The 13,846-nt window shown below is 41.4% G+C and overlaps 1 protein-coding gene across 3 annotated transcripts in view; it reads right to left on the reverse strand.

Annotated features, from left to right (window-relative positions):
- Positions 1–4,809: 4,809 nt before the first annotated feature.
- The window catches only part of SNRK (SNF related kinase), a 39,981-nt gene continuing 30,944 nt past the window's right edge, over positions 4,810–13,846 (reverse strand). For all 3 annotated transcript variants that reach the window (XM_066320403.1, XM_066320394.1, XM_066320411.1), the window contains exons 6-7: positions 13,140–13,274; positions 4,810–8,619 (exon numbers count right to left, since the gene is read on the reverse strand). In XM_066320403.1, coding sequence (XP_066176500.1) covers positions 7,401–8,619; positions 13,140–13,274 — 1,354 coding nt within the window. In that variant the 3' untranslated portion in view covers positions 4,810–7,400. The remainder of the gene's footprint in view (positions 8,620–13,139; positions 13,275–13,846) is intronic.

Here is a 13,846-nt window from a genome sequence, read left to right on the forward strand (position 1 = left end):
TCTGCCAGACTCCCTGTGCTTTGAGTGATTGAAAACAGATCCTGTGAGGAAGCATCCAGAAGCCTACTAGAATTCTCAGCTGCAGCTTTCTAAAGGGGAAAAAAAAGCACACTCTTATTTAATTTACTCTCCCTTTATGGTTATTGCCCCTTTTGTTCCTTAGCTAATCAATCCTCTTATTATTTCAAAATCTGCTTATTAGCTACTGCTTGTCCACAGCAAATTAATTTATGTTATTCATTTCATAGGGAACAACAATGTATTTCATTATGTGATCTGAGAAATAGTTGAACATAAATATTTATAGAGGATGTATTATATACTCCTGTTTGCTAGTTCTCTAAACAGGTCCCAGCTACAATCTTTTTGAAAGCTAGGTTAAAAAAATTTAGTAGGAAACAGATTGCTGAGCAGTGACTTATGAAGCATATTTATTTTCTAATTTACATTGGATTTTGGTATCACTCCCCTGGATTCTGAACTGCAGTATTGTATGAATGGATCTTCTGGTTAAATGAACTAACAGTAACAGATCAATTAAACTTGATACAACAGTACTTGGGTTTGTAGTGAATATCTGATTTGGTTTTCTTTGCATTTCACCAAAAGGTAGCTGTCCTTACGTTCTATCGTTTTCTGACAGTTATAGGACCAAAATCTACAGTGTTTGCTCCTGTGACCTTGAGACAGTTTATTTTTGGCTGCTGTGATGTTCAGTTTTGGTAGATGGTACCTGTGTGTGGTACTTGCTGGAATTTTGTTCACAAAAATCTGCTGCTGTCATAATTAAGGTGTTTGCCTAGTTTGCACATTTCAGATTTCTGCCACTGGGCCCCTACAGCAAAGTAATGTAACTAAGCCAAAATAATACATTTCGTCTGGAGCTAAAATAGGATTTCTCAGGCTTTGCAGGTGTGACCCAGTAAGAAATTACTTTCCCTGGGAAGAGGAGCAAACCTGTGCCACGGCTACTCTGTTCTTGCCTCTCCCACTGTTAGTCCCCCACGCTGCTGCTATTTCAGGGCTATCTGCTTTCACAGCCTGTTCCTGAACAGTGGCAGGGCTGTGGCTGCACAAGCTCTGCCCTGAGGATCTTTGAGGGAAGCATGTCACCCTTCCTCTAATGCTGTAGAGATCCCAAAACCAAAGGTTTTTTTAGGAGGTGACCAGTGTATTCTCCATGAAAACTCCCCATCTTTGCAGTCTCCTGTCCACTTTCATCTGAAGTAGCTCATGTTTCTTCAAGTTTTAGCTGCCTGGTCAGTGTTTTTGAGTGAGCAGTTCCAGAGAAGAAAAATCCATGGGATGGGTTCCTGTTGGAGTATGTTCTTGTGACCTTGTAGCCATTTTGAAGGGATTCTGCTGGTCTACTAATTGATAGTGGTCTGGGAGCATGGAGTTGGTATGTTTTGCTGATGGCAGCTGGATCAGGTGTCTGGAATAACTTTCTAAGATGGGTTAGAAAAGGATTCAAGTCATATGTCAACTGTGATCATGTGAAACAAGTAAGTAATCTTTTGCAAAACTGACTTCATGGTTTTCCTTGTGGGGTCCATTTCTTTTGCTTTCTGTGGATTAAAAGGAAAATCTCTAGTGAGGTGTAAGTACCCAGTGACTTCAGTAATGTTGGCTGTTGCCTTTCCCTTGGGCAAATCCCTTCACTTCTGCTTAGTTTCTTTATCTGTAAACAGGGATAATACTGTTCTTAGGTGCATTCTCCACCAAAAGTGAGGAGGTTTGGAGGAATTCTGACCTTCTGTAGTGTGAGTGAGAAGTAGGAGACTCCTTTGTTTTATAGGTATTTATTGGTATTCAAGTTTTTTCCACATATTGGGAGAACTCTTGTTTTAGCATCAGAGATGCTACATGGTCACGACAGAAACTGTTTCTGTTCTAAAACACACGCTTTAACCTGCTGAAAAATGTTCCCTCATAGTGCCAAGTAGTATTTTGTCACTGAACTGAAATTTAGCTCCTTTTCCTCTGTATGCAGCTCTTTATCCTGTCAGGGAGGGGCTTCTGTGTTTCATACTGTTTGATACTGGGTTTTGTCTTTTAGGTTTTTTATACATTCATGGTGGCATCTGTTTTCTTTTCTCATTTGAGGGAAAAAACTGTTTCTGTCTGTGCTCCTGAAATGTGTTGTTTCCTTTCTGCTGTAGGTGCACCTATAAAATTGTGGGATGCCAGGGATGAAACTCACTGACCAAAATCAGATGTCAGGTGAAAATGTCAGAAGGAGTAAGATTTTTATCAGTAGCTGCCATTCACAAGGCACGGAATCTGAATGTCTGTTCCCAGGTCCATGGCAGGGTCCCTTACCCAGCTGAGAGTGCCTCACACCTCTACACAGCTGTGGCTGTGAGCCCTTCAGGAGTGCAGGCCAACAGACCAGGGGTGTGGCAGTTCTGCCAGTGCCTGAGTCTAAGCGATGAAAGAGGTTTATCTCTGGTCTCAAGCTTCAGGGAAAAAACAGGGATAAGGCTGGAGCATCCTGTTTGGGAAGATGACTCTGTGGGAGTAGCCTATATCTGTCTGTTAAGAATTGGATTTTACAAATCTCCTCAGCAGCAACAATAACAATCCAAGAAAGCCATTTTTAAGAGGGGCATTCATAAATCACTTGCTGGTGATACTGAAGTTCTCTCATCAGGTACGTTGTAAGTACAGGTCCAATTGTGTGGCCCAAAGGGATCTGCTGACTCAGGATATCTACTGAGGACAACAGAAGAGGAAAGCACACATTACATGGAAAGGTTCCTCTGTAAGCAGGCAAGCAGTTATGGATATTTTAGCCTACCTGGACCTGAGGGAATTGACCTTGAATCTCATTCAGAAAAATCTGAGTTTACTTCCTTATTCATGTAAGCAAAGCCCCTGGCAACAATGTGCTGTGCTTTCTTCAGGAAAGCTCTGCCATGCCTCACCAGGAGCTGGAGGGGCCAGTGCCTGGGCTGCCAGCAGGGCCTGGTGACTCAGTGCCAGCCCTGGAGATGGTGCTGAGAGAGGAGGCTCCCTCTGCACCCCAGGCCTTGATACAAAGCACACTGTGGTGATGGCCTCTGTCATCACTGGTGTGATGAGGGCAGCGCTGGGCCTGCTCTAAGAGCTCCTCAGCCCTGGCTCCCAGGGCTGTCCCAGTGCCTAGAGGAGCCTGTCACAGGCGGAGGGCATGTGGCACACAGCTGCCAGAGAGAAAACCTGCTCTGTATTTCTCAAGAGAGAGCAGCGAGAGGGAGGAAATAGGAAGATGTTACACAAGGGCTTGCTGAAATGAGTTCCTGAGATCTGACATGACTCATCTGAGAGCCTGAAGTCTGTGTTACGTCTCTCTGCTTCTCAGGCCCTATGCTTGCATTTTTACAACATAATTAGTCCATCACATGGGAAAGTAGAGGTAATCTCTTTCTTTACCCTTGTGTAATAAGACTTCACTCTGTCACTAATGCAGAGTTATTGACTTCCAGAAACTGATGAACCAGATAGGCCAAACTGAATCATCTTACAATTATATTTTAAAACTAACTAAATAAATATCCAGAGCCTGTGGTTCAGGGAGGGAGGAGGCTAAGACAACTGCAGAGACACTGCTCTGGAGAAGGGCAATCCAGCAGTCCCTCAAAACACCCTATGGATGCGACTTCAGTGAGGGAGCCTGGCTTGGCTGCATGCAGTCAGCAGCTCAAGTGAGTCATTGCTACACTTTCTCAAGTATAGTCACATCAACGTGTTACTGCTCAAACACCTTTTATTGGAACCAAGTCATCATTTGGAATTCACAACAAACAAATCAGCTCTGATTCATTCACATGAACTTAACCATGGGATGGGCTAACGGGGTGGCTGGGTTGTCTGTGATGTTTGGGGACATTCCAGCTTGCCTCGTACCCTGTTTATTGCCAGCCAGCTGCATTGGGTTTTCCTTTTATTTGCTAACGAAAAAAATCCTTTAAAAAAATCTGATATGGAAAGTATTTGACCTGCAGCCACCAGCTAATGAGATGTTACTGCTGGGCCTTGCACTACAAAATGTGTTACAGCTTTCCTGTCTCGGTCACAGTCACAGCCCTGCAAATTCCTTGGCCGCTCCTTTCCTGCTACTGTCTCCACCCCATTTTGTAGTGACCAGAGCTGGGAAGTTTCTCTGCAGGGGAAAGGTCCCAGCTGCACAAGCCTGCAGGTGCAGCTCTGCACAAGTGGTTTAGCCTAAAGCAGTGCCCACTTTATGTTTTGTATTCACAGAGACCTTGTTCAATGCCCTTGATCCCTGTGTCCATACCTGCGCTGGCTGGTTACAGTTTGTGCACCAGGAGCAGTTAAATCACTGCAGCAGCGCAGGTTGTGCTGAGCTGCTCCAACCACAGGCCACCACCACCAGACACCTCTGAGGGACAAGAGGCCAGAAGCCAGCCCAGTCCCAGGCAGCCCCATGCACCTCACTGCAGCATGTACTGCTGGGGCAAAGGGGGCTGGCACTGCTGCCCTCCCCTATTTTTACTATTACCCACTTTACATTATAAAGAACAATGGTCTGAAGTTCTGCCTAAGGAACAGCTCCCTGAGCCTTGAGACAAAAAGCTCAGCAGATGACAACTGTGACAACTGTTAAACCCAAATGAATGTGTTTGATCACTGCAAGAGAATAACTGAAGTTCACAGATGGCTGTCCATCCACACACAAAGCTGCACTCTTGCAAGGCAAGGCCCCTTGCTCTGCCCAGGCACTGGAGCACAGGGAATGGCCTGGAGCCTGTGCTGCCCTCATGCACCAGACGCCAGGAGACACAAACCCCATCCACATGCAAGTCATCCGTTATGCATCAATCAGGATATCACTTTTATTAACTGGATTTTCCACTTCTGTCGCACACCATGAATGTCTGTACAATGAAAAAGCCAAACATTGCCAGAAGCAATAAGATCAGTTGATATTTCTGTACCCTCTTAACACACATGGATTCTTTCTTGGTGAGAAATTTTTATAGTTCTGTTCATTAATTCTGCTTATTTAGACTGCTACTCTTAAAATTCTGTGTCAAGATTGTCACATCTTAAATACAGATTAAGTTGCTAGAGGTACATTATTTTTTATATATTTTTATATACACACATACAGAAAAATACAAGACTAACTGTTTTTCCACAATATTTACTTTATACACTACTGTAACTATATGCAACTCTTAAAGACACGTTAAGGGGTACAAGAAACTGTTTACTTGCTCTAAATAGTTTGGTCCAATATTATCTTAATGTAGTGGTTATTCTCGCCCTTCCTTTTACGTGACGACATAACACGACGTACACCACATGCACAATCATTCACCTATCAACAGAGGGGGAGAGGACAGCACTCAGACTAACACATCTGTACACATCTGTACACCCAGAGGTCCAACCAGCCACACACAACTATAAGGCTATAATACAACTATGCAGCATAAATGGTCAACACTGCTGTTCTAAAGTGAGCACCATATATACAGTCGTATATAAAAACATTGGAAACAAAATACACCCGGGGTTAGTTAAAAGGTGCCATTCCAAGGCTGTACATATCAGGAAAGAGTATTTACAATACTTGGAAAAAAGCTGCAACAAATAAAGTTTATTGCCAATGCCCTTTATAAACTTGTCTCCTACGTGGATGTTACGCTCACTGTCTGTGAACCACACATCTCTTTTCTGGCCCTTGGTAAGATCCCTGCTCAAAAATTTCAAGCAATTATGTTCTATGGCTTCACCCACACATCTATGCTTGTAGCTTTTAATTAAACTGCAACTAGAGATTAAAACTTAAGGAAGTGGAACACTTCTCCTTTGCCTTTTTGTGGAAGCAGAACCCCCGGCTCAGCTCACCAGGAAGGACACCCCATGCACTTCAGACTCTCTGAAGTCTTGCAGGAATCACAAGAGCTGTCGTGAGCTGTGGCCATCCTGACCCAGCTGTTCTTTGGTGCTCTGCTCCCTCCACAGCAGACACAAAAGGCGCTGTATTGACCATTCTGGAAGTGTTACAAAATGCTCAACAGTGTCAAACTCCTCTGGGACACCCAGGGTCTGCCCAGGGTGCTGCTACATAGTACCCCCAGTTCCACTAGCATTGCTTAGAAGACCTAGTGCACAGCATGAAAAAATAAAACATTCTTGCCCTTCCCAAAATTAGGAATCTGCAATATATTTTATTCTAGATAATAAAATTCCACAAAGTTAATTCATCTGTATCCTTTTGTACAGAAATACTCTTAAATCAAGACCTTGCCATGGCAACAGGAAACCTGACAGGAGGGCTCAGAGCTGTGAAAGAAACACTTTCCTACAGGCTATTTTAAATGGACTTTATGAACAAGTGTATAACTGAGGAAAAAGAAGTGGACATGTGGGGAACAGCAGTTGTTTAAGCCCTAAAGAGAGTAATAATAACAAAACTGTAAATGACAATAATTTCAATATGAATCCAATTACCTAAAGGTTTTCAATCCCTTATTGCCTTCTGGAATCTCGGGGAGAGGAGGAGAGAATAGCAAGAGGGGATTTACAAGATAAAAACCTAAAATGCTAAGTGTTATGATATACTACAAACAAAAGTAATTCATACAAATACTTTGTTTTCCGTTAGCATGTAAAAACTCAGAAGTAGACTTAATAATTTACCTTTGTTATATTAAAAAAGATTGTCTGCTTGTAATATTAACATATTTCTATGGGAGAAAGCTGCCTTACAAATCTACTTGCCTTTTTTTTTTTTTTTTTAAAGAAAACTGCCTCTAGCAAAACAAGATCTTTTCAGTTTGATTTTTGAGCCACAACTTCATCCATATCATAGCTTAAGACAAATAGGTGTGGGTTTAAAATCATATTTCAAGATCACTAATTTTCAGTGCATCTTTGCTTTGTACAAGCCTTGGAACATCTGAAAGCTCCCTGAAGAGTTTTCAGCATCAAAACATTATTGCTTTGGTTCTGTTTCAGACACATAGAAGTATGCCACATATCACATATTTTAGTTTTCACAGAAGGTCAGAACAAGAATTAACATTTCATAAGCAAACAAAAGCTTCTCTCTCTGGTTTAAGTGCAGAACATGAAACTTCTAAGTGCTTCATTTACATTAGGATCCAGATCTTTATTTTAATCCAGATCTTCCATAGTAAAATTATAAATGTAAAAATTACACAATAAAATATTCTGTTATGTTGAAAAAGAAAAACATACCTGCTAGCAGCATGCAAAGACCATGCATTGTCATACCATCAAGCAAACACAAAATTAAAGTATAATAAATAACTGCTCGAAGCCCACTTAAAAATCTTAAGACAACAAAAGGGGGTCCGTGACAAGGTGTTCACAGCTCTGAATGTCACTGTCAAGCAGATTGAGCTGTTCAAGTCAGGTCACTGTCAAATGACGTGACAACAACTGGTTTGACTGGAGGTACACAGCAGCCCCTCCTTTGGGTTCCGCTGAATATTCACAGATATCTTTTCACAGAGAGGTAGTTGTAGTACATTGTTTTTCAAGTTCCTGTTCTTTAGCCGCTCCAATTCATTTGTTGTGTCTGACATTTGGTCAGAAAAAAATTTTAGGCTGCCCAATGATGAAGCCTGGTTTGCACTTCCGCTGGAGCTTATACACATTTTCCATGTTGATTTCTCCTGTACTTTTACACTGGAAAAGGACAGATTGTTTTGAGGATCAATAATGTATTTCGTGCTGCCATGAATCTGTGAACCTAGGCAAAGGCTCATTAGCTTCAGGCTCTCAACCAGTTCCCCTGCACTTCTGGATGACAGCTGCATCGAGTTTCCAGATCCAGCGCATCTCCGAGTGGAACCCGAGGTGGTGTTGGTGCTCCCACCAGAGTTACCAGAGGGACTCCCCCCACCTTTGTTGTTATCACCTGGGCTCGTTTTGTCCACCCCTCCGTTCCCATTGCTTGGTTTGCTTTGTCCGCCCCCATCTCCCTGGCTGCCAGGTGGCCCTTCGCTGCTATCCCGTCTGTGCCAGGAGTAAGTAAACCCGCTGTCCTTGTCCAGACGCCTCCTGCTTTCCGAGTCGTCGTCGCTGGTTTCAGAGCTGCTGCAGCTGGAGCCCCGTCCCTGGCTTTTCCTCCGGTGGTAGCGTTTGTGCACGGTGCTGGGCGAGGCAATGTTCATCTTTAACCTGCTGAGCTTTGGGGGCAAGTTCTCGTCCATGTCAAACTCATCATCTGACTCACCCTCCTCAAAGATCTGGTTGAGGACTGGTGCACTCTTTCTCGAAGTAAGACGATTTGTAACCGAAGGCTTACGACGCAGAACAACTTGAGTAGAAAGAGAAATAGGTTTTTTATCTTCCTCATCCTCCTCTTCATCTTCTTCTACTCGGAACAAGCACTTCCGGCCACTTGTAGTGGGTTTTAAGCTCACCGATGGAACGGCTGAAAGTGCTGGCCCAGCCAGCTCAGGGATCTCTTCCTTCTTTGCTGCATCCCCAAGGGCCTTGCTCCGGTGCCCGTTGAGAACGTTCTCAGCCGTGCGAGCCGGTGAGGACTGAGGAACAGTGGCGTGGGAGAGAGGAGTTGCTGTAAGGTCATCCTCCAGATCCTGGGGGACATCAATTTTTGTCGGCCACGACTGCCTGCGTAAAATAATTAAATATAAACAGGAAGTTACATCATGGCAAGTATTTCAGAACTTACAAGAAATGTAAGATCTGCAGCAGAGAAGCACAACTACTGACACACAAACTGGCCTCCTGAGTGGGATGTCTGTAAACAACAGTACTGAGTGACTGAGCATAAGGACGTGTTCTCAGAGAATGCGCATTCCTTTAGAAATGCTGCTATTTGAAAGGAACACCATCTATAATACAAGAACATAGTTTAGAAATTATGTTGGTTATGGTCAAATCAAAATTTAAGATTTCACTGCTCTCAGAAAATGAATTAGGCAATAGAAAAACTTGAAATAATTGTTTCTCAAAAAAAAAAAAAAAATCTGAGATTGGTACAGAACCACCAGTACCCAGAGGAAGGCACAAATAAGATAGTATTGCAACGGTTTTTAATCTAAAGCTTCTAGGGCTTTCCCCCCAATATTCTTAATATAAAAATTAGGTTAGAATTAATGTGAGTGAGACTGAAAAGGTGAGTCAGATGAAGCAGTCTCTCATTCTCACCAAGTTCTATTCTACAAAGGTCCCTTTAATTTCAAACACATGCAAACTGAGATGATGCATTTATTTGTCCTTAGCTGAGAATCTGGAATAATACAACTGCATGAATCTAGAACTCATGCTGCTTAAGAATATGACACTTGAATTGACTGTAAATCCAAGTTGAAAATGTATCTCTGTAATAGCATTAGCTCAAATCAAAATGAAAGTAATATGAGTGTGCATCAGTTTTACAAGTAGGCAGCTGATGTCTTATCTCCAGTATCTTAAGCTACTCTCTAATGATTTGCATTTAACTTTAAATCTTAACATATATTGTAATTTTTCAATAACGCAGACAGAATAAATTAAGAACAAACACTGTCAGTCTTCACTCTATTTGAAAGGCCTAATCGAAAAAACCAGCATCTACAGACCAACACATTAACATTGAACAATTCTTCAACTTCTTCATTCAGCAGAAACTCCACATTTCTTGTCTTCCATTTTAAAAAAGTCTGCCAATCTCTTAACTTTACAAACCAAAAGTGCTCTGGCTGCTGCATGAAAAGCTGTAGTAGAGACCTCTGTTCACATATGGACAGCGTATTACAAGATATTCCCAAACATATTTTGTGTGTGCCAAAAGAAAGGGCTGCATGGCTTTGTAGCCCAGTTTAGAAGCAAGAGGAGGAGGACAGCAGAGAAGGTTTCACCTCATGTGAAACCTCATGTGACCCCAGGTACCTGCCTGACAGGCTGCATATGAAGACCAAAGAATCACATCAGTTTCCTGCTCTCTGTCAGGTCAGGAGGTCAAGCTGAAGGAATAGGGAAGGCTCAGACACCTCTCTGCTGCAGTAGGACTGCACTTGCTGAAGACTGCACAGAAAAGTACCCTGAAGTGTGAGAAGATACTGGTCTACACCAGATTGTCTCCTGACAACCCTCCCCAGTTGTACAAACTTTGAGGAGGAGGCTGTACTAAAGCCAGCAATAAACTCACTCAGCCTTGCTGCAGACTTTGTTTTGAAACACTTGCATCGGTTTTGCTCAACCAACAGTGCTAGAAACCTCTACCCCCCAACCCAGGACCCTCTAACAGTAGGGCCTGGCTGCCCACACCCTGCCTTAGCCTGTGTGGTGCATTCCCTGCATTGAGCCATGCAGGCTCCTGCCTGTCTCATTGCTTCCACCAGCCTCTCTCCAGTGGGGAGCTCTACCTAGAGGAAAGCAACACAACCAGCAGCTCCAAGCCAAGCTGTGCAGACCAGAAGAGAAGCCTGGGCTGTGGTCTTCCTTGGTTTGACACTGGCACCCTCCCTTAGGCCCCAGCTGTCTCCAGAAATGCTGGGAAACACTGACCCAGTTTGCCGATGACTTATGCTGTGCTGTGTATTTTAAACACAAACAATTGCCTGTAATTAACAAACAGGACTTAAATACACTGGAAACATAACTACAAACACGACAGAAAATGAAAATGTGAATCTTTGAGGAACTTGCCATGCTAAAAGAACAGACTGATTTGTCAGCAAAAACAGGAAGAGTTCTGTAGTTGTCACAATAAAGAGCAAATATAGTATCTTACAGTACTGTAGTTGCCAGGCAATAAACCTCCTCACTACAGTATGTTTATCTCTCATAGCAGCCCATGTTTGCCTCCCTTCTCTTCTGCCTCTCTCTTTATTCCCATTGGGCCTGAGGGGAGAGAGGGACAGAAAAGAAGTTCCAGGTTAATTTAATAAGTTAATTTTTAAAAAAATATTTTGAGGTCTGAAAATCAAAATAATGCACTGCTGTGTCCTTTCCATAAGGTCATTCTATGGAAATACTTGGAATTTAGAACCATCAAGGAGGCAAAGAACAGCTACTGGGACCGTAAGAGCAAGGGTTCCTGAGTTTGTGCAGATGTCCTTTTTATGAAAATTCATACTCACAGGGCAGGATACAGCTACTCCAACTTCAAAAATTCATATAAAAAAATTAGATTCATTGAACTTTGTGTTCAGTTATTTATATAGCTAGAGCTGCTCTTTACTGAAAGAGTGACACTGAGGAAAAAAAAACGCAAACAATTCAAAAGCCAACTTTATCGTTCTAGAATTTCCATCTGAAGGTGAACTCCAAGTTTTCCTCTAGAGTAATTTGTTTTATAAGTAATACTTAGTATTAGGCACATTTGATGGGATTTCTTTTTTCAAAGAAGCTGACATAAAAATGAGGGGATGATCCATCATGAGAAAACTGCTGAGTCAAAATTACAATATCACCCTTGAAGAGAGGTGAGCTCTCTAACACCAAGCTCCAGACCATTTAGGTTCTGTAGGCAACTCTTAGATGTAACTCAACAGTAACTCTTCTGAAGTATCTGCAGCCACCTAAGATAAACTTTCCTACATCAGTGACCACTGAGTGAATGATCATCAGGTGTACACAGTGCAGGGTGCAGTCCCACCTGGGGATGACCAAGATACTGAAAACACTGTAACATTGATGGAGCATCAACTCCTAATGGAGCATCAACTCCTAATTCAGGGAGACAGAATGGTATTCAGAAGAGATGCCTCTAAAATCTCAAGCCTAAATCCAAGGTGACAACCAATGGAGACTTTAACCTATTTTCCCAAGTGTGTGTCCTTAATTTATAACACGTGTCCATTTTTTTTTTTATATTTAACTTGAGGAAGTAGTACCTTACTTTTATCAATTAGGCTGAGGAAAGTATGACTATGCAACAGAAGGGCATCTCAGCATTTATTCCTATTAAATGATTTCACATATGATATCTCAGAGAGAAACTTTTGGAATGAACAAGTTATTTTGTCTTTTTCTCTAAATCATACAGATAAACAACACTGAAGGTGTTGCTGGAGTTAGCAATGCTAAATATCAGCACAAACATTTAGTATTCTTTTCTCATTAATGAATTATCTACTAATGATTGTTATTATTGCTAGTAACAGTTACCAATATTTTACCTAAATAGGCAACTTTCGAAAAGACTGGAGGTTACAGGATGAAAGGTAATGGAAATGCCTCAGCACCTCCTCCATCTTCACTGGAACAATTGTCAAGATGGACCAACAAATATTTTATCCAATACCAACAGATCTCTACTGATAGTTTAACACTTAACTCAGGAAAGAAAAACCACAAAGTTTAAGAAAAATAACTGCTCAAAACCTAAACCCTCTAATACCAATGTGAGGTGGAAACTATACTATTTGCCTTTTGAGTTTGGTGTTTTGGTAGGTTGGTTTGTTTTTGTTGTTTTTTTTTTGGTTCATTGGTTTTTTTAAAGCATGTTCTGCTGTACCTGAAGATGTGGATGCTTTGGTAACTGGCTGAACATACCATTACCAACTACATGCCAAAAGCCAGTTCCCCTTTTTTACTGTGTCACAAGCTGAAGCTTGGAAAATCTCAGGGACCCTTACTATAAGTTTTTTTTTTTTTTAATTCATGTTTTTATCAAACAAAAACAATCTATTGCAATATCTTTAAGTGACTGATTGAAATGGTAAATTCAACAATTTTTCTTAGACAACAGGTACAGCAACTGACGTGAAAAAGAACATAACCTACAGATCAAATTTAGAGTGATTTCTCATTTATAACTAATTCCATATCAGCAGCTTTATGGATTATGCAACTAATTTTCCCCCAGGGATATTACATAACACGATTTGTATAGGAGCTGAAGGTCAATGCACAAGTCCTTTTCTAGGAGGTGTGAAAGCTTGCCTCTTTAGGTACAGACTTCAAATTGCCTTGTCATTTCCTGAGAAGGATAGGAATTGAAAATATGTGCAACTGATTTCTGAAGTTTCTGAAGTCTGCAGCATTTTGAAGACATTTAAAATTTGCACTAAGTAAGTATTTCACTGTTTTCAAGAAAGCAGTGCTTGAGAAATTTAATATTCTCATTAAGACAATTTAAAAAACAAACAAACAAAAAAACCCCAAACCCCTCCCAAACATTTAGATTCCTAAATTCTCACCTAAACTGAGCTTTGATGTTGCTGGGGCTTGCAGATCTGGTCTGAATTTCCTTCTCTTGTTTTTCTCGCAGGATCCTTTCAGCGAGTAAGAAGTAAGTAGCGGTGATGTGATTGTATTTGTTAGTCTCCAATGCCCTGAGGAAAGTACAAAACATGAAATAATCCAACCATCAGTGGTTTCTAAGAATTGGACATGCATCTTGCAGTTTGCTGTGTTTCCCATAGCTGGAGGAGTGCCTGAAAGCAGGACTGCCCATTTCTGATCTTTTGACAAGCATGCCTTAATTTTATTAAAAATAAAGAGCCAACAAGTCTAGCAATTTCAACTACAGTTGGAAGGAGACATCCTTAGAATATCATCCAACAAAAATAAGAGATTATTTTTCATTTTACATTCTTTAAATAATAAGTGTTTTTTATTAATGTTCTGCACCAATGATGGGTTCTCCCACTGGCACATGCAACCACGAAGTATTAATATTTGGTTATGCAACAAATGGAAGAAAACTTGCGTTATTTTAGGGCTGTCACATTGAGTTTATGGTAAAAGCAAGTTCATAAGCCAGTAAGCATCACTCAGACATTGAAACAGAAAGGCTGCCCCTGTTGTACAGCTAAAACCATAAGAAGTAAGACTGCTGCTTTCTCTTGCCCATCAACAGTTTTTTACAGCTGAACACATAAAAAAAATGAAAAAGTATTTAAGA

The sequence above is a fragment of the Sylvia atricapilla genome, chromosome 1 (genome assembly GCF_009819655.1).
Source record: "Sylvia atricapilla isolate bSylAtr1 chromosome 1, bSylAtr1.pri, whole genome shotgun sequence".
NCBI classification, from domain to species: domain Eukaryota; kingdom Metazoa; phylum Chordata; class Aves; order Passeriformes; family Sylviidae; genus Sylvia; species Sylvia atricapilla.